Source organism: Gymnoscopelus braueri (genome assembly GCF_963280865.1).
Source record: "Gymnoscopelus braueri genome assembly, chromosome: 13".
Classification (NCBI taxonomy): Eukaryota; Metazoa; Chordata; class Actinopteri; order Myctophiformes; family Myctophidae; genus Gymnoscopelus; species Gymnoscopelus braueri.
In genome coordinates this window covers 25,036,855-25,061,579 of record NC_137615.1, presented here as the reverse complement: position 1 = coordinate 25,061,579, position 24,725 = coordinate 25,036,855, and the positions used below count along the sequence as shown (strand labels likewise).

Below are 24,725 nucleotides of genomic sequence, written 5' to 3'. Positions count from 1 at the left end.
GTGCATCTGTGAGTGTGTTTGTGAGCATATACGCACGCATTTTTGTGTTTGTGTGTCGGGGGGTGTATGCAGAGACGACAATGCCTGTCAGCATTTACATACTGTAGATGTAATGAATCAAGGACAAAGATACATGCTTCCACCAATTTGGCCAACGTACCTGGCCTGCCATGACTCCCCTTTATTTGGTTCCCTGTTCCCCTTTTCCCCTTCTGCCTGGCTCCTTACCACTGTGTCCCTCTTCTCCCCTTCTGCCTGGCTCCTTACCACTGTGTCCCTCTTCTCCCCCTCTACCTGGCTCCTTACCACTGTGTCCCTCTTCTCCCCCTCTACCTGGCTCCTTACCACTGTGTCCCTCTTCTCCCCCTCTACCTGGCTCCTTACCACTGTGTCCCTCTTCTCCCCCTCTACCTGGCTCCTTACCACTGTGTCCCTCTTCTCCCCCTCTACCTGGCTCCTTACCACTGTGTCCCTCTTCTCCCCTTCTGCCTGGCTCCTTACCACTGTGTCCCTCTTCTCCCCCTCTGCCTTGCTCCTTACCACTGTAGCAGCGGGCCAAACGATGACATGTGGACACTCAGTGAATTGCCAATCACCACAGAGGAGGGACACGGGGAGAGGAAAGGAGGATAAAAGAGAGAGAAAGAGATAGAGAGAGAGAGAGAGAGAGAGAGGGGGGGGGAGAGGGTGTGAGGTGCATGCTTTGACGCATCCAGGCTGCAACCAATGGCTTTTTTTCCTACATTAAAGATTAGGGAAAAAAAGAACTGCAGAGAAGCACTACACTGAATACTGGATGTAGCCCCCCCCTCCCTCCCCCCTCTCGCTTTCCTCCAAATACATAGAGAGACACTGGTTCTCTCTTCTTTCTCTTCTCAGAGTCACACTTTCTCTCTCACACCCGTGTGCGTCTCTCTCGGACTCTCTCTCCTTCTTTCTCTCACACTATCTCATACACACACACACACACACACTCTCTCTCACATGCTTTCAGCTCAGGAAGAGAAATCAATAGCCACAAATTAATCATTCTGCCTCAGGCAGTCCAAGAGAGTGGGGGAAGGGGGGCACCCAAGAGTGGGGCGTTTAGAAGGCTAGAGGAAGGCATTAGGAGCGATTTCTCCAGGCATTTAGAATTCTGGGATTCTTGGACCACACACCATGTGCTGGTCCACAGTCTTAGAATAGAGTAACTCAACTGTTAAAGTACCATATATGCAAGTTTGATTCACTGATTAAATGTTTCCATCAGTCACGTCACGTCACGTCACGTCACGTCACGTCACGTCACGTCACGTCACGTCATTGACCCTTGTCAATGACGTGACGCACATTTCTTTGTGTCCATATTAATTACATTTAAAAGAGACAACATTTCAAACTTACTTGCATACTTTATTATTTTTAAGGACCTAGTCTAAAAGTTGTGGGATCGATTCAGCGATCACACTAATGTTATCTTCATTAGTTATTTACTTTACTTTACTTTATTATGGATCCCCATTAGCACTTGCACTAAGCATGGCTATTCTTCCTGGGGTCCGACACACCCAAATACACATCATACAGAACGAACATACTACAGATACAAACACAGACAAAGACAATAGTTCACCTACAAAAATTCAGAAATACATTTACAATTTTTTTTTATTACGGGGCCAGCTTGCCAGCATGGCAGCATGGCTCCGTTTTGATATTGGCATTATTCTTCAGATTCTTCTGCCACTTTTCACAGTTCTGGCTGAACCGTGCATACGCTTTTTACGAAACTCTGCCATATGATAGATGGTCATGAAAAACTATCAAGAAATACATCTCACAATCTTTCGTCAAAAGGTGGCGCTATAGCACTCAATTGAAAATGCCAACTTTGAACAGGTACAACTCATGCCCTCTTTGACCTACAGCCATGAAACTTCAATACACATATGCGTCTACTCATGATGAACAACTTTCACACTCTGACTTTTGACCTCTGACCTTTAGATCTCCCACCATTTTGAATTATATGAAAAACAGTTAAAATCTATGGAATCCGGAGATTTTTTAGCAATTTGCACGAAACTTTTTACACATGAACTTTGGACCTATGCCGACATAAAATAGGGAGCGGATTTTTTCTAAGTGAAAATGAAGCTTTAATGAGCCAATGAATATTGCAGTTTTATGACAATTATTCATCTGCCCCTAACACATACATGCAGACTCACATTTCTTTTAAACTTTGCGGTAATGTAGAGGGTCATTCCAAATATCACTGAAACCAATCTTACTCCAATTGGTCAAAGGGGGGCGCTATAGCGATTTTTTGAAAATGCAAACTTTAAACAGGCAAAAGTCATGCCTCGTTTGGCCGACAGCCATTAAACCTGCTTACACATGTGCCTTGACTCATGAGGAACACATCTATCACGTTGACCAGTAAGCTCCGCCCTTAGATTGTCCGCAATTTTGAGCAGTTTGAAAAACACTTAAACCCAGGATTTTTCAGCTATTTGCGTGAAACTGTATCATCTGTGTTATCTCTTTTTTCACAGTTTTTGTCTGTTGGTCCAATGGTTTCTCGCTTAAACGTGTGCCTCACAACCTGAGGGACGCCAGTTCAAGCCTCACTTGATGCAGACTTCATTAAAGTTGCATTGCACACAACATGATTGTGTCAATTAATACACATGTAATTGTTAAAGATAACCTGAAATAATTATTTGAGAGAGTATGTTTTTTCAATGTATGACATACTTAATTGTGAAAATAGCCGATCTACAATCAAACAACAGCTTGTAGATCGGCTACTTTCACTAGTTTGTTCTGAGGAGACAAAAAAAATCTTTATTGCTAAATGGTTTGTGAACCAGTTATCTAGAGTAGTTCGGGACACAGAGGCTTGGTTCATAATGGACGAAAATAATTATAGATGTCAACAGACACTGTCAGGGAGGCCATATATCTAGCTCAATGAGAAGAGAGGCAGCCTGTGAGTCCGTGGGTCGCTGGTACGATCCCTGTCCCTGGCAATGTATTGAGGTGATCATGATTTGGCATTTTTGGGTTTACACATAGTGTTTCTTGAGGATAGACTTAGGCGTTGTTTTACTGAGGTTAGGGTTAGTGAGGGTTTAAAATGCTCATTTGTTAATTGCATGGTCTTCTTTCTCTCAAGTTCAGTCTTCTATGTTTCTATGTCTTATTGTGCATATTACTTATCATTGCTTCTTTCTTTTTTCTTTCTGCATTCACTGGCCCCGTATTATTGCTGCTTGCAGCTATATTTATTATTATTATTCCGCCCGTTTTTGGATTGGTCAAGCTTCACGTGACATCACAATATGTAATATAAATAGGTAAGACAGAATTAATCAGGAACAGTACTTTCTAGTGTGATACTATCAACATTCATCCTTAGCGATCCCACACTGTTTCTTCCATCCTTCGGCATGGTCTCCACCATGCTAAAATCTAAAATCTGTAGGAGTAATGTCAAAAAATGGGTTTTGCACAAATCGGCCTCCTGGTGGCACTATAACAGGCCCATGTGAAAAATTTGGGGCAGAGGTTCTGAATTGGCATCGAGGGAGTGTGTGTGCACAGTTTCACAGCGAGCGGGCCAACGGTGCCGGAGATTAGCAGGTAACACACGGACAGGACACACACACGGACGGACGGACAGACAGGGGGTAAAACATACTCTCTCGCCATGCCTTTCGACCTGGCGGAGACAATTAAGCCACACTGCACTCAGTCTGTTTGTCAAACAGTCGTTGAAATAACAAAAACGATGGAACTTTACACCTGTAAACCTGTGATGTGACAATTAAGTTGGTTCTGATTATGATATAGCAATGATTACTTTATTCTGATTCTCATATAGCAATGATTACTATCTAGTATCTGATTGATTGATTGATGTACTTTTATTTAGTAAGACATGAGAATCACAGTACATGGAAGTACAAATTCACAATACAAGGTCTACTAAACTGGAAGACTCATTAAGCATGCAGCTTGTTTAAGATGAGAACCCCACGCACACAAATCATGATGACATATAAGAGACAGACAGATATACACATTACTATACAGAATGTCATACAATCAGCTTTCAGGTTACTGGTATGAAGAGAGAAAAAATACATATACAAAAGAAGAAAATGAAAGAGGAGGGGGGGTAGGTTAAGACTTAGACAGGGGCCATTTTCGAATTGCAGCCTCCTGAAGGTGTATCTTTAGGGCAGTTTTGAAAGTGAGTAGGGTTTTACACTCCTTTACTCCTTTTGGTAGGGCATTCCATATTTTTGATGAATAGCATGAGAACGAGTTCATTCCCTTAGTTGAGCCAAATCTGGGTTGAACATGATTTGTGGAGCTGCCTCTGGTGTTATGATCATGGACTTCATTAACATTTTGGAAGTATTTTGACAAATACAGGGGGATCCCAATGTTGTGGTGTATCTTGAAGACCAGGCCCATAGCAAGTTGCTGTACTCTGTCCTCAACCCTAAGCCATCCAATCCTAGCAAAATGAGCAGGGGTTAGATGGGTTTTGTGATTGAGGCCAAGAAGTAGCCTTACAAGTTTGTTTTGGGATGTTTGGAGCCTTGTTTTTAAGGCCTTGGAGGTGTTGTGATACCATGAAGTGCATGCATAATTATAATGACCTTGAATGAGGGCCCCTGCAAGAATCTTCAGAGTATTCTTACTGACTAGACGATCAATCCTCCACAAATAGCGTGTTGTTTGGTTGACATTTTTGATCACTTTTTCTGCGTTTTTGTTACCAGAGAGGTTTGCCTCCAAGATGGAGCCCAGGTAGGTAATTTAGGTAATTCCATCCTTTCTTTTGATGACATCATCACCCACTTTGATCGTGAAACTCTCTGCCTTGCTAAGGTTAGGACTGGACCCAAAGAGGATGGATTCAGTTTTACCCAGGTGTAATGAAAGTTTGTTGTCAGAGAGCCAGATGAAGATCTTGTTGAGTTCAGAGCTGAGAGTTTTCTCAACCTGCAGCCTGTCCCTGTCCGAGACTAGCAGGGCCGAGTCATCTGCGAACAGGAACAGTTTGCAGTCGCAGGCTGATGACATATCATTCACATATATCAGGAACAGTAAAGGTCCTAGTATACTTCCTTGAGGAACACCACAAGTCACAGGGAGGGGGGGGGGGACTGGGTGTCGTTTATATCCACCACTTGCTCCCTCCCTTCCAGGTAGGATCTCATCCAGTTCACTGACGTATCATCAAAACCTATTGCTTTGAGCTTATTGATCATAATTGGGTGATTAACGGTGTCAAAGGCCTTCTGGAGGTCTAGCATGACCATGCCGCAATATTTGCCCTTGTCGACATCTTGTTTGATAGAGTCGTTCAAATAGAGAAGGCATGTGTCAGTGGAGTGGTTTGTTCTGAAACCAGATTGGAATTTGTAGATTAGATTTTTCTCGGCAAGATACTTATCGACCTGTTCATAGACTATTTTTTCCATGACTTTCGAGATGGAGCTAAGAATAGAAATAGGGCGGTAGTATCTATGTAGTCATTGACTACACAAACACACTCAAACACACAGTGGTGTTTCAGGCCACCCTATATGCAAATAACAAGGCAACTGTCTATTTTGCCTATGCACACACACACACACACACACACGCACGCACGCACGCACGCACGCACATGCACGCACACGCACACACACACACACACACACACACACACACACACACACACACACACACACACACACACACACACACACACACACACTATTGTACACATGCACACTCACACACACAATCAGGAGGAACCTCCCATGTCATGGGATTTCTGGGAAATGAAACCTAACTGCACTCAGTCTGTTTGTCAGACAGTCAGTTGTAAAATGGAGCAGCAGCAAGCAGTTCAACTGGACCAGGACCAGTTCTGTTGTTCTATGTGTCTGGATCTACTGAAGGATCCAGTGCGTGTTCCCTGTGGACACAACTACTGCAGTAGGTGTATTGATGGATACTGGAATCAGGATGATCAAAGAGGGAGATTTAGCTGTCCACAGTGCAGAGAGACGTTCAACCCAAGACCTGTTCTGAAGAAAAACACCATGTTGGCTGAGATGGTGGAGAGCCTGAAGAAGACAGCACTCCAACCTCTTCCTCCTGATCACTGCTATGCTGGACCTGGAGATGTGGCCTGTGATTCCTGCACTGAGAGAAAACTGAAAGCTGTGAAGACTTGTCTTCAGTGTCTGGTCTCCTACTGTGACACTCACCTCCAGCCTCACTATCAGTCTCCTGCCTTTAAGAAACACAAGCTGGTCAAAGCCTCCACCACACTTCAGGAGAACATCTGCTCTCGTCACAACGAGGTGAGGAAGCTTTTCTGTCGTACTGATCAGCAGTGTATCTGTTATCTGTGCTGCATGGAAGAACACAAAGGTCATGATACGATCTCAGCTGCAGCAGAAAGGACTGAGAGACAGATAGAGCTTGATACGAGTCAACAGAAAGTCCAGCTGAGAATCCAGGAGAGAGAGGAAGACGTGTTGGTGCTTCACCAGGAGGTGAAGTCCATCAATCACTCTGCTGATAGAGCAGTGGAGGACAGTGACACCGTCTTTACTGATCTCATTACTTCCATTTGGAGAAGACGATCTGAGGTGAGGGAGCAGATCAGAGACCAGCAGAAACATGAAGTGAATCGAGCTGAAGAACAGAGGAAGCATGTGGAGCAGGAGGTTACTGAACTGAGGAGAAGCCATGCTGAGCTGGAGCAGATCTCACATACAGAGGATGACATCCATTTTCTACACAGTTACACCTCCCTCTCAAGGATCAGTGAATCTACACACCCAGTCAGCAGCATTGTCCGTCCTTTGAGATACTTTGAAGATGTGATTGTGGCTGTGTCAAAGATCAGGGACAAACTAGAGGACATTCTTAAAGATGAAGGGACAAACGTGTCAGAGACAGTGAATAGAGTGGATGTTTTACTGTCAACACCACCAGAACCCAAGACCAGAGCTGAGTTCTTTTTTAAAATAAAAAATATAAAGAGGGTAATTATAGTGTTCCTTTTATTTTTTATTATGTTGACACATCCTATAAGGAGCATTGTCCAAACCCAGGGGACACACAGGGAGCAGTTAGGGGTTCAGTGTCTTGCTCAGGAACACATCAACACGAATCCCGGTTGGCTTGGGTTCTGGTGGTCAACACCACCAGAACTCAAGATCAGAGCTGAGTTCTTACAATATTCATGTCCAATCGCACTGGATCCAAACACAACACATCAACACCTGAGTCTGTCCAAAGGGAACAGAAAAGTAAAAAAGGTGTACATACAACAACCATATCCTCATCACCCAGAGAGATTCACTGACAGGCATCAGGTTCTGAGTAGAGAGGGTCTGACTGGACGCCGTTACTGGGAGGTAGAGTGGAGTGGACACATTGTTGATATAGCAGTCTCATATAAGGATATCAGCAGAACAGGATCCTTTAATGAAAGTAGATTTGGATACAATGATAAATCTTGGTCTTTACGGCGTTGGACAGGGGGTTATATTTTCAGACACAGAGGCATTGAAACAAAAATCCCAGGTCCTGTGTCCTCCAGAGTAGGAGTGTACCTGGATCACAGTGCAGGTACTCTGTCCTTCTACAATGTCTCTGACACCATGACTCTCCTGCACAGCGTCCAGACCCCATTCACCCAGCCCCTCTACGCTGGATTTGGATTTGGGTTGTATGATTTTAGCACTGTTGAGTTGTGTGACATCAAGTCAGACTTTGGTTTTGTCTGTCATGACTATAGAATAATAACTGTATTGTTTTTAGTTTTCGTCTTGTTTTTTATCTAAACTGTAAACTCTTCTGTTGATATAAATAAAACAACCAAAGGATTAATTTGGCATTAGAAACCAGTAATGTACTTCCTAAGCTTTGTTACATGTTAGTCATAAGTTTATTTAATAGTCAAATGAGAAGCTATTGCATACTTTTTTATTATGCAATAACTTCTCCCCTGGTCTTCATACAATTTATTTCATGGAGGAATTGGGGCTTTAAGAAAAAAATATTCTGAACCATTTTTGTTATGAAGTAATCATTATTTTGTGGGTTTTCTATTCATGTGAAAATTATTGATTATTTTTTATGTTTAAAAATGATTTGATGAATTACAAATTCATTTACAGACCCCTTGGAATTAAATGATTACCAGTATATTCATTTTCATGTAATAAATAAACTAACAAAAATAAATACTACTACTATTTGAATATATGTTACTGTTTTGTGTTATTATTGTCTCCGCCAGGCCGAAGGCATGGCGAGAGAGTATGTTTTACCCTCCGTCCGTCCGTGTGTGTGTCCGTGTGTGTGTGTGTGTCCGTGTGTCCATCCTGTCTGTGTGTTAGCAGCTAATCTCCGGCACCGTTTGCCCGGTCACTCCGAAACTGTGCACACACACTCCCTGGATGCCAATTCAGAACCTCTGCCCCAATTCTTTCACATGGGCCTGTTATAGCGCCACCAGGAGGCCGATTTGTGCGAAACCCATTTTTTTACATTACTCCTACAGATTTTATCCAAACGTCATGCAAATCGGTACACAGTATCTCTATAGTCATGTGATCAACATTTCCCATATTCCATTCTCATTGCCTATGGTTGGCTTCCAAAGTTTGCAGGATTGGTCCTTTTTGAACAAAAAGCCTCAAACTATGCACGCAGCTTGCGATTTCCTTGAAATTTCACACGCACATTCCCACTAGGCCGAGGAAGAAATGCCACCCTTTTCACATTGGCCTGTTATAGCGCCACCAGCAGGTCTAATTTAGCAAAACACATTTGGAACAAAATGCCTCAAATCATGAATGCAGTGTCTGATTGCTGTGAAATACCTAAGAATAAATGGCACCCTTTTCACATTGGCCTATTATAGCGCCACCAGGAGGCCACAATGACGTACCTGACCTGTGCTCCGAGGAGCACTTTTTCTAGTTTAATATTGAAGTCACATCTGCTAGAAGCAATGGAGGAATGATGGCAAAAATGGTAATTGGTGTATCCGAAAAACGTTGTAACAAATAATTCAACTTATTTTACTGCGTGAAATTCGCAATAAAACACCCCATCAACTAGGCGGGCATGATCTTACATTAGAATAATTTAATAGTCATTGAAAGAAATGGATCACCAAAGCTCTGAATATAATAATGCATTTGGGGAATAGTCAGTCAAGTCAACTAACTGAATTGTCTAGAGATAATGTTAATAAAATCTATTTTCACCTTATATTTTTAAATAAAGTAAAAATAATTATGAGAACACTTTCATTTATTCAAGTGGATAAAATATTCAAAATGTATCATTGTTATGTGCATGGTTACACCCAGAGATGGGCAGTATTTTAAATACATGTATTGGATTGAAATACATATTCCAAATACTTTTGTATTTTGTAATTTGTATTTGGCTAAAATTTGATAGCTCAAGTTGTAGTAGATCAAGATACTTTCAGATCTTGTATTTTATGTTTTTCAAATACATAAAATATGTTTACGTATTTCATTCCTAAATTAACATTGACATTTTAAACATTTACACAAGTTTATACTGTGGAATAAAAAATTAAAATAAAAACATAATGTGAGATGTCACTCGAATTCAACAAATTCAACCACAAATGAGAGGCAAAGTAGGCCGGGTCTTGAGACAGACTTCATATCACCTTGCCTCAACTAGTGACTGAAGCCTTGTGGAAATTTCCTTTTGTGATAGCTACATTACTGCATAACCCATGAATGGTCAGACAAGCCTAATGTTTGATTATTTGTGATACTATGTGTCAGTATCCTGGTCAGTGTCCTGGTGTCAGTATCCTGGTCAGTATCCTGGTGTCAGTATCCTGGTCAGTATCCTGGTGTCAGTATCCTGGTCAGTATCCTGGTGTCAGTATCCTGGTGTCAGTATCCTGGTCAGTATCCTGGTGTCAGTATCCTGGTCAGTATCCTGGTGTCAGTATCCTGGTGTCAGTATCCTGGTGTCAGTATCCTGGTGTCAGTATCCTGGTGTCAGTATCATGGTCAGTATCCTGGTGTCAGTATCCTGGTCAGTATCCTGGTGTCAGTATCCTGGTCAGTATCCTGGTGTCAGTATCCTGGTCAGTATCCTGGTGTCAGTATCCTGGTGTCAGTATCCTGGTCAGTATCCTGGTGTCAGTATCCTGGTCAGTATCCTGGTGTCAGTATCCTGGTGTCAGTATCCTGGTGTCAGTATCCTGGTGTCAGTATCCTGGTGTCAGTATCCTGGTGTCAGTATCATGGTCAGTATCCTGGTGTCAGTATCCTGGTCAGTATCCTGGTGTCAGTATCATGGTCAGTATCCTGGTGTATCCTGGAGTCAGTATCCTGGAGTCAGTATCCTGGAGTCAGTATCCTGGTCAGTATCCTGGTGTCAGTATCCTGGTCAGTATCCTGGTGTCAGTATCCTGGTCAGTATCCTGGTGTCAGTATCCTGGTGTCAGTATCATGGTCAGTATCCTGGTGTATCCTGGTGTCAGTATCCTGGTCAGTATCCTGGTGTCAGTATCATGGTCAGTATCCTGGTGTATCCTGGTGTCAGTATCCTGGTCAGTATCCTGGTGTCAGTATCATGGTCAGTATCCTGGTGTCAGTATCGAGGTGTCTGTGTGAAGTACAGGCATAGAGGCAGCTCTGTGTAGGATTGTGCATCAGTATCATGCCATAGTTCTCGTCTAGCTTTTGACGATAATAAGGTCACTCTGGCCTGCGTTCTCACACACAGTGGTAAACATTTTTGGCTGCCTGCTCCAAACACCATGTAAAACACTCTTGTATTATCAATTCAAGATCTATGAATCTATGAATTGACTAATGAATTGGCATCAGTTTTTATAAAATGTATTTTCAAAATACGTATTTGTATCTCAAGTACATTTCTCAGTCCAGTATTTTTTATTTGTATTATGATAAATGTTTTGACTCAGTATTTGTAATTTGTATCAAAATACTTTTTGATCTATTTTCGCCCATCTCTGGTTACACCATTTCACATTTCAGGTGCAATCTGTAATTTTCATTGTAAGAATGGTTGATATGAAACCAACATGACTATAACATGTACATTTTAACAAAGCTGATACAAGCCTTTTAAATGTGTCATCTTGCCAACCCTTCGAACTTCAAACACTCATTTGGAGCTTAATTTTCTGTATGTCTCAAATCAATGCATTTACCAAAGAGTCTCAGCAAGAAATACATTTGCTTTTGACTAAGTCAATCAGAATGTTTTTTTATTTTTATTTTATTGCTTTTGATGGGCGACAAACCTGGTACTTTAGGCGTGTTGTCTATATAATGACTGGCAATGTGCTGTAAGCAATTTGCTCTTTACTTGGTGACAAGTAAGCTCAGTTGTCTTTTTTTATTTTATTTTTCAAGCAATTTCTTTCAACAGTGTTCATAAATTCACACTGCATTTTAAGATTCTGATGTGTTATTGCTTTGCTCTGTTAAGTTCAGTTTGTAGCGCTAGACAAAATGCAACTGTGTTGGAGGGCTGACAAGAATCTACTACCTGCTGCTCTGTAATGTCAGGTCGATATATAACACCTTTGGAGAACAAATTGGCAGAAATAGAGAAGGTCACCGTTCTAGTACCCAGAATGATCTTCTGGAGTTGAGAGTTATGTTACTGGCTCATAAGCCTATTTCCACCACTGAATAAAATATAAAAGGCTTTTTTCTTTTTAGTTTTTTTGAAAGAGATACGAAATTACGAGAAAACACTCTGTAGAGATCACAATTTGGTTTCGCTTTAACATGAAACTGATTTGGGTGGAACCTAAGTGTGTGTGTGTGTGTGTGTGTGTGTGTGTGTGTGTGTGTGTGTGTGTGTGTGTGTGTGTGTGTGTGTGTGTGTGTGTGTGTGTGTGTGTGTGTGTGTGCGTGCGTGCGTGCGTGCGTGCGCGTGCGTGCGCGCGCGCGCTCGCGTGCGTGAGTGAGTGCGTGTGTGTACATTCCCTCGGCCCACCATATACTGTAAGTATTTTGATGACATCACAGACGAGAGCCTCTCTTGCTCGAGAAATTGAGAGCTGTTGGTGATCACAAATATTGATTTGACTCATGTAAGAGTTCAAAAACATGAATTTGTAAGAGTAGAATTCCTACTTAAGAGCTATTAAATCACATCAAGGATGGCAGAAGATTTGTTATGTGGATGTGAGATGCTTTCCTGGACTCCTTCCTTTATATCAGTATCTTAACATATAATTCAGTTTACCACACTTCAACTTGTCAGAAATGACAGCTTTCCTTTTTGGTTTGCCATTTGTTAGTTTTGTCTTTTTGCAAAGACTTTCTTATCTCTCCTCAATGGCCTTATCTTCAAAAACTCTTCAGGTGTAGCTGAGCTGTGCAGTTTGTGCGAACAAGGATTGTGATGGAATTATTTGAATTAAATTAAATGAGACTCCAGCTCACATAATTTCTTGATGCGAGAGTATTAAGTACTTAGCTGAAGGAGAATGTGTCATGTATAGAAACAATGATATATACCATACACACACACAAACACACCCCCACACACACACACACACACACACACACACACACACACACACACACACACACACACACACACACACACACACACACACTGTATGCATGTATGTATGCATACTGTATGCATGTATGTACAGTATGTATGTATGTATGTATAGTATGTAGGTATATCGATGGCCAAAACGCAAAACCTCCTATCTGAAAAATGTTCATTGTTGGGAAAATGAAAAAGAAAACTACAAAATGTTGTATTTTTTTTGCACAATGCTATTTTTTTATGAAACCCATCACATAATACACCGTTTCTGGATGTCTGGACTATATTACATTATTACATGTTAATTACACTTATTTCATATAGCAAATGCAGATAGGAGGTTTTTCCCCACTTTTCCTGGATAATTCTGCAGATAGGAGCTTTTACACTTCAATGTTAAGTGATTGCATAACTAAATAATGACAAATAATACTGGCTGTAAATACATACATTTACAGCTGCAAACAGTTGCATCAGTGGTGTGGTCTAGTTTTTTTCCCGGAGGTATACGATAATCATTCCCTGCACGAGATGCGCGTGGTCGTGGGTATACGCTAGCGCGTTTTCAATGGATTAAATGGTAGACTGTATACGCTTTTCCCCCAAAAAATCTGCACTGTATACAGCGTATACAGCGTAACACGGTAGAACACACCACTGAGTTGCATTGAATGCTTTTTATTTTATTCAACAAAAAAAAAAAAGTTTGCAGGGCAATGCTCACAAAAAATGTGCTAAGAACAGTCCCCAGCAAGAACCTAAAATAAAAGTGCTTACAAATAAAATTTACAAAAAGGACAACAGGAATACAATTAGGTGGACTACAAAACAACTGGCCCAGGCACCCCTCGACATAATCCCCCTTATACTCTCTACCCCCCAACTCCACCACCTGAAATACCTCCCCACTCCCACAACCCCCATTCCCCCCAACCAGCACACCACATGCCCCAAACCCCACCCACCTAAACCCTCATGCCCTCCAACTCCCCTAACTCATACAACTGGATCACCAACCTTGTGTCCAGTGTGGACAGTGGAATAGTATGTAAGATCATTGAATGTCTTAAAGAGCCTATAAGCAAGGAGGAAAGACGGATGCCTTGACCCTAGAATCACCAAAGCCAGGGAGGAGATGAGAGCAGCACACAGGGACTTTGTCGCTGACCAAAAGGGAGAGGGTCTGAGGGAGGAATATAAGCGGAAGAAGGAGGAGCTATACCACGTGTATGCAACTGGAACAACAGGAGCTGACCCAAAAGATCAGGGACATTAAAGAGGTGCATGTTAACCAGAAGCATGGCAAGAACTGGAAGCTCATCAATGACGTTTCTGGCAGAAGCTCTTCTCAGACTTCTGGGGAGAAAGCGCAGAGGAACGAGTTGAAACATGGTACCAGCACTTCAAAACACTCCTAGGAAATCCTCCTTCAACCGAAGAAGAGGATGATCCGATGTTCGCGTCTGGTATGGGAAGGTCATGGAAGACAGATCATTCACCATGGATGAGTACCAGAGGGCCAAGGCTACTATCAAGTGAGGCAAGAGCTGCAGGGAGGATGGAGTGATGTATGTGCCCATAGACGAGGTGGTGTTGGATTTTATCAAGCACACACGTCTAGCGAGCTGCCGAAGCTGTGGCGCAAAATGATCATCAATCCAGTACCAAAGTCAGGCGACCTCACCAAGACAGACACCTCCACGGCATTAGCCTGAGCTCACAAGTCGCAGGTTTTAGACCCATCTCAGACCCTGTACTGAGAAACTCGCAGAACGGCTTCCGCCCGGAGCGAACAGCAGGCGGGCAGATACTGGTGCTAAGGAGGATACTGGAGGGAGTAAGGGAGCGGAATCTTTCAGTGGTGATCACCTTCATGACTTCCAAAAGGCTTTTGGCACCATCCACCGGGGGAAACTGATGAACATTCTCTGGGCCTACTGAGTTCCTGAGAAGATGGTTCAAATGATGGAGACAAGCTACTCGAGGCAGTCCAGGACTTCAAATAACTTGGGCCTGGACTGCTTCAATGGAATAGGACCTGAAGGTCCAGGGGGTACTTGACTAGAATGCCTTGCATGGGATGAGGAGAGTGTGGAAATCAGACATGGGAGAAGACCTCAAGAGTGTATATAGCTATAGCTACAGTGTCAGTACTGCTGTATGGGGCTGAGACATGGACCGCCACAGCACAACAGGAAAGGGCCTTGGATGGAGTCTACACAAGAATGCTACGAATGGCACTAGTCACATGGACGGACCACATCAGAAATGTGGTCCTCTACGGTAACTTACCATGGGTCACAGACAAAGTCAGAGAGAGAAGGATGAGGCAGGGCACTGCGTCAGGCACCCATAACTAGTGGCAAGCAAACTGACACTATGGGAGCCAACCCAGGGCAAAGCCAGGAAAGACTAAGTGCACCACCCTACGTAGATGAACTTCGGCGTAACAGCTTACCTAACAACACTGTAGAGCTCAAGACCCTGATCAAGACCCTGATGCTAGATAGGAGAGTGTGGAGGGCAGCGATTCAGGAGTCCTGAGTTGGTGTTGGCTAGACCATACCCCCCCCCCATACCCTATACCCCCAACTCCACCACCTGCAATACTCCCCCACTCCCACAAACCCCATCCCCCCAACTGCCAGCCCACACATCTCCGCCTCCATAACTCAAACCCCCATCCCACTTCAGGAGTCCCGAGTTGGTGTTGGCTAGACCACACTCTTGCATCGCATCGCAAAGACCCAATCCTATATGATCCGGCCTAACTGGCCTATGCCCCCCTCAACATAATCCCCCCCATACCCTATACCCCCAACTCCACCACCTGCAATATTCCCCCACTCCCACAAATCCCATACCCCCCAACTGCCAGCCCACACATCTCCGCCTCCATAACTCAAACCCCCATCCCACTTCAGGAGTCCCGAGTTGGTGTTGGCTAGACCACACTCTTGCATCGCATCGCAAAGACCCAATCCTATATGATCCGGCCTAACTGGCCTATGCCCCCCCAACATAATCCCCCCCATACCCTATACCCCCAACTCCACCACCTGCAATACTCCCCCACTCCCACAAATCCCATACCCCCCAACTGCCAGCCCACACCCCTCAACCCCCATAACTCAAAACCCCATCCCACTCCATACCCTCATACCCCCAAATCCCACCCAACCCATTACCCCCACTCCCAGAACCCCCGATCTCCATGCCCCCAACCAGCACACCACAACCCCCAAACTCCACCCACCCAAACCCTCATGCACCCCCACCCCATAACCCCCCAACCGCCACCCCACACCCCATAACTCCAAACCCCATCCCACCCCCATACCCTATACCCTCCAACCAACACACCACAATATTCTCACAGGTTTGTTGGCTGCCACGGTGTTCACGTGTGATTTTGATCTGCAATTATTAAAAAATCACGACATGGACGTTCACATCTAAGCAGCAATGACAACCTCTAAGCACAAGTTCAAAATGTTCAATGCCAAAACCTCCTATCTATACCTAAAAATGACCTCCTATCTACATAGATGCACATAGGAGGTTTTTACCTAGAAATAGTTAGGCTTACAAACAAACATTATGTTGTTAAATAATGCTTATTTTATGCTCATTTTGAGATCAAGACATTCTACAGTACTGTAACAAGTAATACCATTAACATTTTTGATCAACTCACACTCTTGGTGTGATAAAAGTTTCACCACCTGACACTAATCATTAGCAATCAACAAGGCAATGCAATTAACTTGACAGTTACTAACAAATACTTAACTAGTAAGGGTGGAAGACACTTTTTTATTTTGAAAATAATTGATTACTACAAACTGAAAGACATTTAGACGGTCTACATAACATAGAATTCCCAAGTTTCAGCTCTGTCTGCTGCTCAACTAGTTCTGGTGCAGATAAGAGGTTTTGCGCTTCAACATTTTGGCACTAATTGGCACTGAACAAGATAGGAGGTTTTAGTCAAATGACTTTTTCTGACAAAATGAGGGGCGGGACTATCTTGCAGACAGACTGAGCATGTGCAGCATAGCCTATAGTCCTCATCCACAGTGAAATCCGAAAATCATGAAATTTGCACTTAGGAGGTTTTGCATTTTGGCCATCGATATATTGTATTAGTATAGTTCACATTGTGGGTCTGTGCATCTGTTTGTCTGTGGCTGGTGCACAGCTATGCCCGTATATGGAAAGGACATGCCCGTCCGACGTCAGCATGAATCCACAAGTACGCCCACATATGGACCGGACGCAAAGTTCTCACACATTAACCCGGCCAATGCTGAGTACTGGAATCTGAACATGCTGATCAACGCGTCCCTGGCAACGCCGTGCGAGCTGATAACTCGGCACATAGCGCCACATATTCTGCTTGTATATAACAGCTCTCCTTTTCTGTGTCCCTGTCTTTCTGCTGCTTCTCTCTCTCACACACCTACACAACAATCTTTATTATTTGAAATGATCTGATGTTGACAAACCCAGACTACTGTACATACAGTACAGTATCATGTATTAACAGGTTTTGGTCTTGCCTTTTACACCTCACATCAGTGAGTTTTTACTACATTGCATGGCAGGCAGAAAAAAATGCATCTCAATATTTAAGTACAAAAACTATGCTGAAAATGTCCACAACTAGACTCTAAGCCTGCATTAAGTGTGTAGTGTGTACCCCATCTGCCATTTCCCTCCCCACTCAAAACGACGTACTTCATTTGCCTTCGGATACGCCTCTCTTTCTCTCTCTCTCTCTCTCTCTCTCTCTCTCTCTCTCTCTCTCTCTCTCTCTCTCCCTCTCTCCCTCCCTATCGCTCCATATCTCTCCTTCTCTCTCTCTCTCTGTCTGTCTGACTCAACTCCCTCTCTTTCTCTCTCTTCCTGTCTGTTTGACCCATAACCCTCTCTCTCTCTCTCTCTCTCTCTCTCTCTCTCTCTCTCTCTCTCTCTCTCTCTCTCTCTCTCTCTCTCTCTCTCTCTCTCTCTCTCTCTCTCAATCTGTCTCTCAAGCAGTGGTGAGAGTGAACTTTTAGCAGACACTTTTGAGAAGGGGAAAAAAGGAGAGGGGAGGAGATGAGGTCATCATATGAGAGAAGAAGAGAGATTAATATCATGTGCTGGTAGAAAACAATATCGGGGAGCAGACTGAATCAATGCAAACAGAGGCTAATGCCTGATGAGCTCACAACTTGTTGCAGCACGTGTTGCAGCTTGTAGAGCTATTTTTGGTGTGTGAAACTCGTGTGTAACTAACTAAGGGGGTCTGACTGAAAGGTGCTGAAACACGGGGTGAAACCGAATATATATATATTTTTGCCGGACCCAGGGGGTCTGGCTTACATGAAGTCTGGGTCTGGCAGAACCAGGTCTCCTGGTCTTGTTACGTAATATGTACGTGTGGATTAAGCCAGGATATGCATATTGATGTGTCTATGTCTTCATATATATAGTATTGCACATATGTGCAGTGGTTTGTTTTTGTACATAAGAAGGTGCGTGTTCTAGTGGGTGGGTGTCTCTCAGAGTGCACAGGGCTGAAGTGTATGTAACGGACAAGACGGCCGATCTGGACCAAAAAGCCCCACAAGCACAAGTGTGACTCAGTCTGCCGCTGCATATCACATCAATGGAAGCGATAACATCTCGGCACCAAACAGGCATGGGCACACAACACATCAGCAGCACACTATAGTATGCGTGGTATGACGTGTCGCTTGCCGAAAAGAACTGATCTACAAGCTTATGTCCCAACACTGTGGACCAAGTGACTGGTGACTGGTTTGTGGAGTCCTGTTTTGAAGCCTGGAGTTTGGCAAATTAACAAGCCTTGATCACCATTAATATAGGACGCTGACCATGATACTGAACATGATACTGACATGATAATGACCATGATACTGACCATGATACTGACATGATAATGACCATGATAATGACCATGATACTGACCATGATACTGACCATGATACTGACCATGATACTGACATGATAATGACCATGATACTGACCATGATACTGACCATGATACTGACCATGATACTGACATGATAATGACCATGATACTGACCATGATACTGACCATGATACTGACTATGATACTGACATGATACTGACCATGATACTGACATGATACTGACCATGATACTACTGACCATGATACTACTGACCATGATACTGACCATGGTACTGACATGATAATGACCATGATACTGACATGATACTGACATGATACTGACCATGATACTGACATGATACGGAAATGATACTGACATGATACTACTACAATAAAAATAAAGTTGACATTGTAATTGGATGTGGGGGGCGGTAAAGGACCTGGATATTGGATAGGGGGCAGTGGTCCAAAAAAAAGGTTGTGAAACACTAATCTAAATGGTAACAAACATTAGTTAGTGCTTTATGCTTTTCTTTTACCATCAATAATTGTTATGATGGGAAATACCTCTTTTATTAAAAATGATCCCTGAAATTCCCCCCACTCTATTGCCCTCTCTCTCTCTCAAGCCATATCCAACCATGCTCTCACTATCCTTGCCCATTTCTATATGCTTCAGCCCACTATCTTTCCTGCTTTGCCTCTGCCTTGCTGTGTGGGTCACTGCTCATACAGTCATCTTTATAATCTAGTGAAACAGCAGCATCGACCGCCTTTGATTTGCGATCTTTTATCGCAGGCTAGTAAAAGTAACCCCCTCCCCCTTTAGATCTATCCTGAAGTGTTCCCAATGTTATTAATGGAGGCTGGAAATCCAATTGATTTAAATAAGAGTACGGCACACTCATAAGATCAATGAGCAGCTGTTTTAAGAGTGAATTTATGATGCTCAGCCACTGTTCCACTGTGCTCACTGTGCAGATTTTGCGCTGATGACACCATGAGCTCATTTCCAGGACCATAATGTAAATCATATGAAAGGGTGGCAGGGGGGTCAAATCGTTTAGGTTTTCATCACAGTGTGTGAGCACCAGCCACAACTTTATCACTAGTGGACTGTAGTGAACAATCAACCCAGGCAGATAGCAAAAAGAGTGCCAGATTGGTAAATTGAACCATTCCATGGTCTTGGCTACATGTCCATGGAGCCATGGTCTAGTTAAGGTTACCTGCTGTTTGTGCTCATACTGTAAAAAGACTATATTTCATGTTTAAAAATATATCTTTCTTGTTTTCCATCTTGTCGCCGAAGGTGCCAGCTGTCTAACAGGGTCAGACACGTCAGACTCTATGTATGTCCCCTGTATGTACTGTACCAACGATCTGAAACCCGATCATAAGCTAAGCTAAGCTAAGATGCCCTGCGGAAGCGGGGCGGAAATACGTCAACAGCCACCGGATATGACGTTTGCAACCGGTTTGGGAGGGGCAGAGAAAGAGAATGGAGACGGGGAGAAAAAACGAACTGTTTGAGTGCTGGTCGATCTGTCTTGTGTGTTTATCAACACAGCCAGACAAACGATTATAATGGATATAACAATTATGTGACCGGTTGAAAAGGGTTATAAAACACAAATCGCTGGGGCACTGGGGTGAGTACATTATGAATAAACAGTTAATGTGTTAAAAAAAAAACTATTTTAGCCTTTTTGTTTCAGAATTGAAAACTCACCAAAACGCTCCATTTTCATTTCTGTCATATTCCTTTGGTCATTTTTTTATTTGCGACTGACAATAGTGAAAGGTCTTTGTAGTAGTTTTATTCAGAATACTCATTCTTTGCCAAGAGTCACACTAGTCACGAGAGTCGCTAGAGTCACTATATATACTAACCCTTTCTTAGGTTGATTAATTTAGGTTATCTATTGGTTAATATTTGTATTTGGTTACAACAATTTGGATATTTTTTAGTTTTTTTACACTGTGACAGGGAGACAACACAATGATGGTTGTAAGTGCTGTCCACACTCAATGTACAGCCAGCAGGTTAAGTCACTTCATTAGCTGGCTGGAACTGAAGTAATTTCCCCAGTATAGGCAGAAGCAAGGCTCTTTTTTTCCCCCTCCAGTTTTTTACTTTATTTTTGTACGTTGTTGATGTGGTTAGCAGCAGTTATCTCAAGGGCACCATTGGTAGCATTGGCTAGGGCAGTTAGTCTTTCCCCAATGCATGTGGGCTATTGGTGCACAACCACCCATATACCTGCACACCAAGAATAGGGGTGAGTTACTTTGTTTAAGCATACTTCAGTTAAGGGGCTGAACTCATTCACATAAGTGCAATACACACCAGTCCTTTTGAGGTGCCAGCCAACGGTAAAGACACCTCACACTCGTAGCTACCAATAACAACGCTCACAACGCGTCGCGATGCGACGCGTTGTGAGCTTGTAGATCGGCTATTTTCAAATAAAATTTTGTGGGGAAATTATAATAAGCAGATCTGGCAACCCTGGTCAAGAACCCCCAAATTGATATGGATTCGGGCGTGGACCCCCATATACATTTTTCTTTTTGCCAGGGACTATCGTAAGAGATGTTTGTCCATACTTTCAAAAATAACCAATCTACAAGCTCGCAACAAGCTTATTTTTTATTAGCCGAAATATAAAATAAGGCTTAAGTGTTCAAACTGTTCCTCATTTTGGTGGGGACCTGCTGGAACACCCTCATGGACCCTTGGGGGTCCCCAGACCCTCTTTGAGAAACCACAGATTGCGAATCTTTCTCTTCAGCCCTCCAGGTGCGCTGCAGTGGCACCTGCACAAATTGTGGTTGCTATGCTTGCATGTATGGCAATGGTTTGTCTTGTGTGTAACATTAGACCATAGCTATGCTCAGCCTATATAAAGAGTGGAGATGCTTTTAGGAATCACTTTTTTACCTGTGACCAAGAGTGACGGAGAGTGAGATCCAGAGAGATAGAAAGACATAGAGGTCAGAGAGTGAGCTGAAATAGATAGAACAGAACAGATAGAGATAGAGGCAGAGAGGAAAGATAATTGAGAAAGAAAAGAGAGATCATATTTATATATCTCTTTCAGCTCCTATCTTCTGTTCTTTAGGGGTCATACGCCTTCTTGACGCAGGTCTTCTGCCATCAAAACATGAAGAGCAGCGACAGTGACCTCTATTGTGAAATGATGAATGGACATCAACTGATGAATGGACAGGTCCCGCCTAGCTCTGTGACCAGCCAGGGACAAGAAGACACAAATGAACAAAGATCTCATCAATGGCTTACCAAGACTTTAACTCATGCGGGGGGGATACAGACACAACGGCTGACCTGCACAGGAAAGACACCCCCCATCTGTAAGCTATGTGACAATAACTTCAGATGTTTAGATCATCTGGAGTCACACCAGCGTGTCCACACCGGAGAACCTTTCCACTGTAAACAGTGTGACAAGAGTTCCAGTCAATTAGGTCTCTTGAAGACACACCAGCGTCTCCACACCGCTAATAAACCTTTTCTCTGTAAAGAGTGTGAGAAGAGCTTCAATGACATGGGTAAGCTGAAGAAACACCAACGTGTCCATACTGGAGGAAAACCTTTCCTCTGTAATCAGTGTAACAAGAGTTTCAGTCAGTCAAGTCACCTGAAGAAACACCATCGTATCCACACTGGAGAAAAGCCATACCACTGTAAACAGTGTGGCAAGAGTTTTAACGATTCAAGTCATCTGAGGACTCACCAGCGTGTCCACACTGGAGAAAAGCCTTTCCACTGTAAACAGTGTTACAAGCATTTCAGTCAGTTAAGTGACCTGAAAAAACACCAGCGTATCCACACAGGAGAAAGACCTTACCACTGTAAACAGTGTAACAAGAGTTTCAATGTGATTAGTAATATGAAGAAACACCAGCGTATTCACACAGGAGAAAACCCCTTCCTCTGTAAACACTGTGACAAGAGTTTCAATGATATTGGTTATCTGAAGAAACACCTGCGTATCCATACTGGAGAAAAACCTTACCATTGTAAACAGTGTAACAAGAGTTTCAATCAGTCAGGTGACTTGAAAAAACACCAGCGTATTCACACAGGAGAAAAACCTTTCCTCTGTAAACAGTGTGACAAGAGTTTCAATGAGATTGGTAATCTGAAGAAACACCAGCGTATCCATACTGGAGAAAAACATAAATAAAAGCGGTAATCCTAAAAAGGGGAGAATGTCCATTTCCTACGTCCCTTAGGTGACATGGTATTAAGAGCACGTATCCAGAACAGTGAACAGTTCACATTTTAGGAGAAGAGCATTAATACCAAAACCTCGCCATCGGAGCTGAACATGTTCAATGCCAATGCCACCCGGATGCAGAATTAAGGGGTTCCGTTTCCGGTTTTCGGTTTTAGCTTGAAACATGTGATTCTTAGGCAAAATAGGGCAAAACACGGTTTTTCACACGGTATAAAAAACGAACGGAGAGCTCCGGTTGTATATTTCTTTACTCTGGACGACGATCAGTTATCGTTGTTGTGTATACTGTAGGTGTGTGTCTGTGTCCCTAGCTCAGCTGACATTGCTACTGTACATCATTCACGGTCCCCACAAAAGTATGGCAAACACTGATGCTGCTACACTGGTTCCCAGACTTCTTCAGATCAAGACCCAAAAGATACATTTAGTGTCTCCCCGGGACCGAAACTAAAATACATTATGAATTTCCTTAACATATAAACTACTGGTGGTGGTAAATGGTAAAATGGTAAATGGTGCATTCATATAGCGCTTCTATCCGAAGCGCTTTACATTGATTGTGCCATTAACCCATTCACACACACATTCATACACCGATGGCGGAGGAAACCATGCAAGGCACCAACCCTGCTCATCGGGAGCAATTAGGGGTTCAGCGTCTTGCTCAAGGACACTTCGACACTAACTCTAGGGGAGCGCCCCAGCCCGGGATTGAACTGGGAACCTTGCGATTTTCCAGTTCACTCTACCCGGCCACTCTACCCCTGAGCCACTGCCGTGGTCATTTTTTTTTCATGCCGTGTACTTGTAGGGATCTCCACTTCATTACTATATGGAATACATGCAATGTATGGAATATCGGCCATTCTATGTTAGAGCATAATAGTACCTGTAATAAGCACACAAAGGTCACGTTACATCTTAGTTCATCACTGTGATGTGTATACATACATACAGTACGGTATATTATTGTATATCTATGTAGTCAATATAAAAGGATAAAGGAAAGCAATTCTTCCACTAAGTAGTAAGTGAAATGTTTTTTGTTATTGGACCCAGTCTTGTCTGTTTGCTGTGGGTATAATGGTAGCATCCCTCAGTGTACTGGGTGTCCGTGTTCCATTAAATGCCTGTACTGATCTTCATTCTGCTGTATTTAGATTGTTGAGGCCTGGGTTAAGCTTCAGGGTTAAGCCGCGTTCATTGTTGAAGCATGCAGGCCAGGCACACAAATGTTCATACTCCCCACACCTGCCTGATATCCACCACCAGGATTGTTGCTGTGATAGAAATAGACGTTGTGGTGATTTCCCGCGTAGACGCGCAACCCCCTTCATGACTGAGGCCTGATTTGGTGGAACTGTGTAAATAGTAGGGAAGTAGCTAACTCCTTCCTACTTATTCACTTTAGAGGTGGAAAATACAAACAGTTCAGGTTTGCATGTACCGGTAAGCAGTGGTGGAAAGTAACATAAGTACATTTACTTAAGTACTGTACTTTTTGGGGGCAGGAACCCCTATTTGTAACTATACCTTTCAGGACGGGAACCCCTTTTGGGGTTCCTGTTATGTACAGTATATAGCAACATACATTTGTTGTAATTGTTTAAGGAAACTTAGGTCAGGATTTAGAAGGCGTTTTTAGAATCGGCCACAGGTCTAAATGGGTTAAGTACAATTTTGAGGTATTTGTACTTTACTTGAGTTTTTCCTATTTCCAATACTTTTACTTCTACTCCACTACATCTCAGAGACAAATATTGTACTTTTACTCCACTACAATTATTTAAAAACTTGAGTTACTACTAGTAACTTTTAAGATATAAGTTATGATATTATGAAACATACATTAACCACTTTAGCCCTATTGTATACCTACAAGCTCTACAAGCTCACAATGCGTCGCATCGCGACGCGTT

At 42.9% G+C, this 24,725-nt stretch overlaps 2 protein-coding genes across 2 annotated transcripts in view; both read left to right on the top strand.

Annotated features, from left to right (window-relative positions):
* Positions 1 to 7,969, top strand: part of LOC308099084 (E3 ubiquitin/ISG15 ligase TRIM25-like) — a 228,588-nt gene extending 220,619 nt beyond the window's left edge. Inside the window, exon 3 of the mRNA XM_080447664.1 lies at positions 7,015 to 7,969. Coding sequence (XP_080303790.1) covers positions 7,015 to 7,853 — 839 coding nt within the window. The 3' untranslated portion in view covers positions 7,854 to 7,969. The remainder of the gene's footprint in view (positions 1 to 7,014) is intronic.
* The window catches only part of cacng2a (calcium channel, voltage-dependent, gamma subunit 2a), a gene marked incomplete at both ends in the record, with an annotated part of 80,225 nt that overhangs the window by 15,793 nt on the left and 39,707 nt on the right, over positions 1 to 24,725 (top strand). The gene's annotated exons all lie outside the window — the stretch shown is intronic.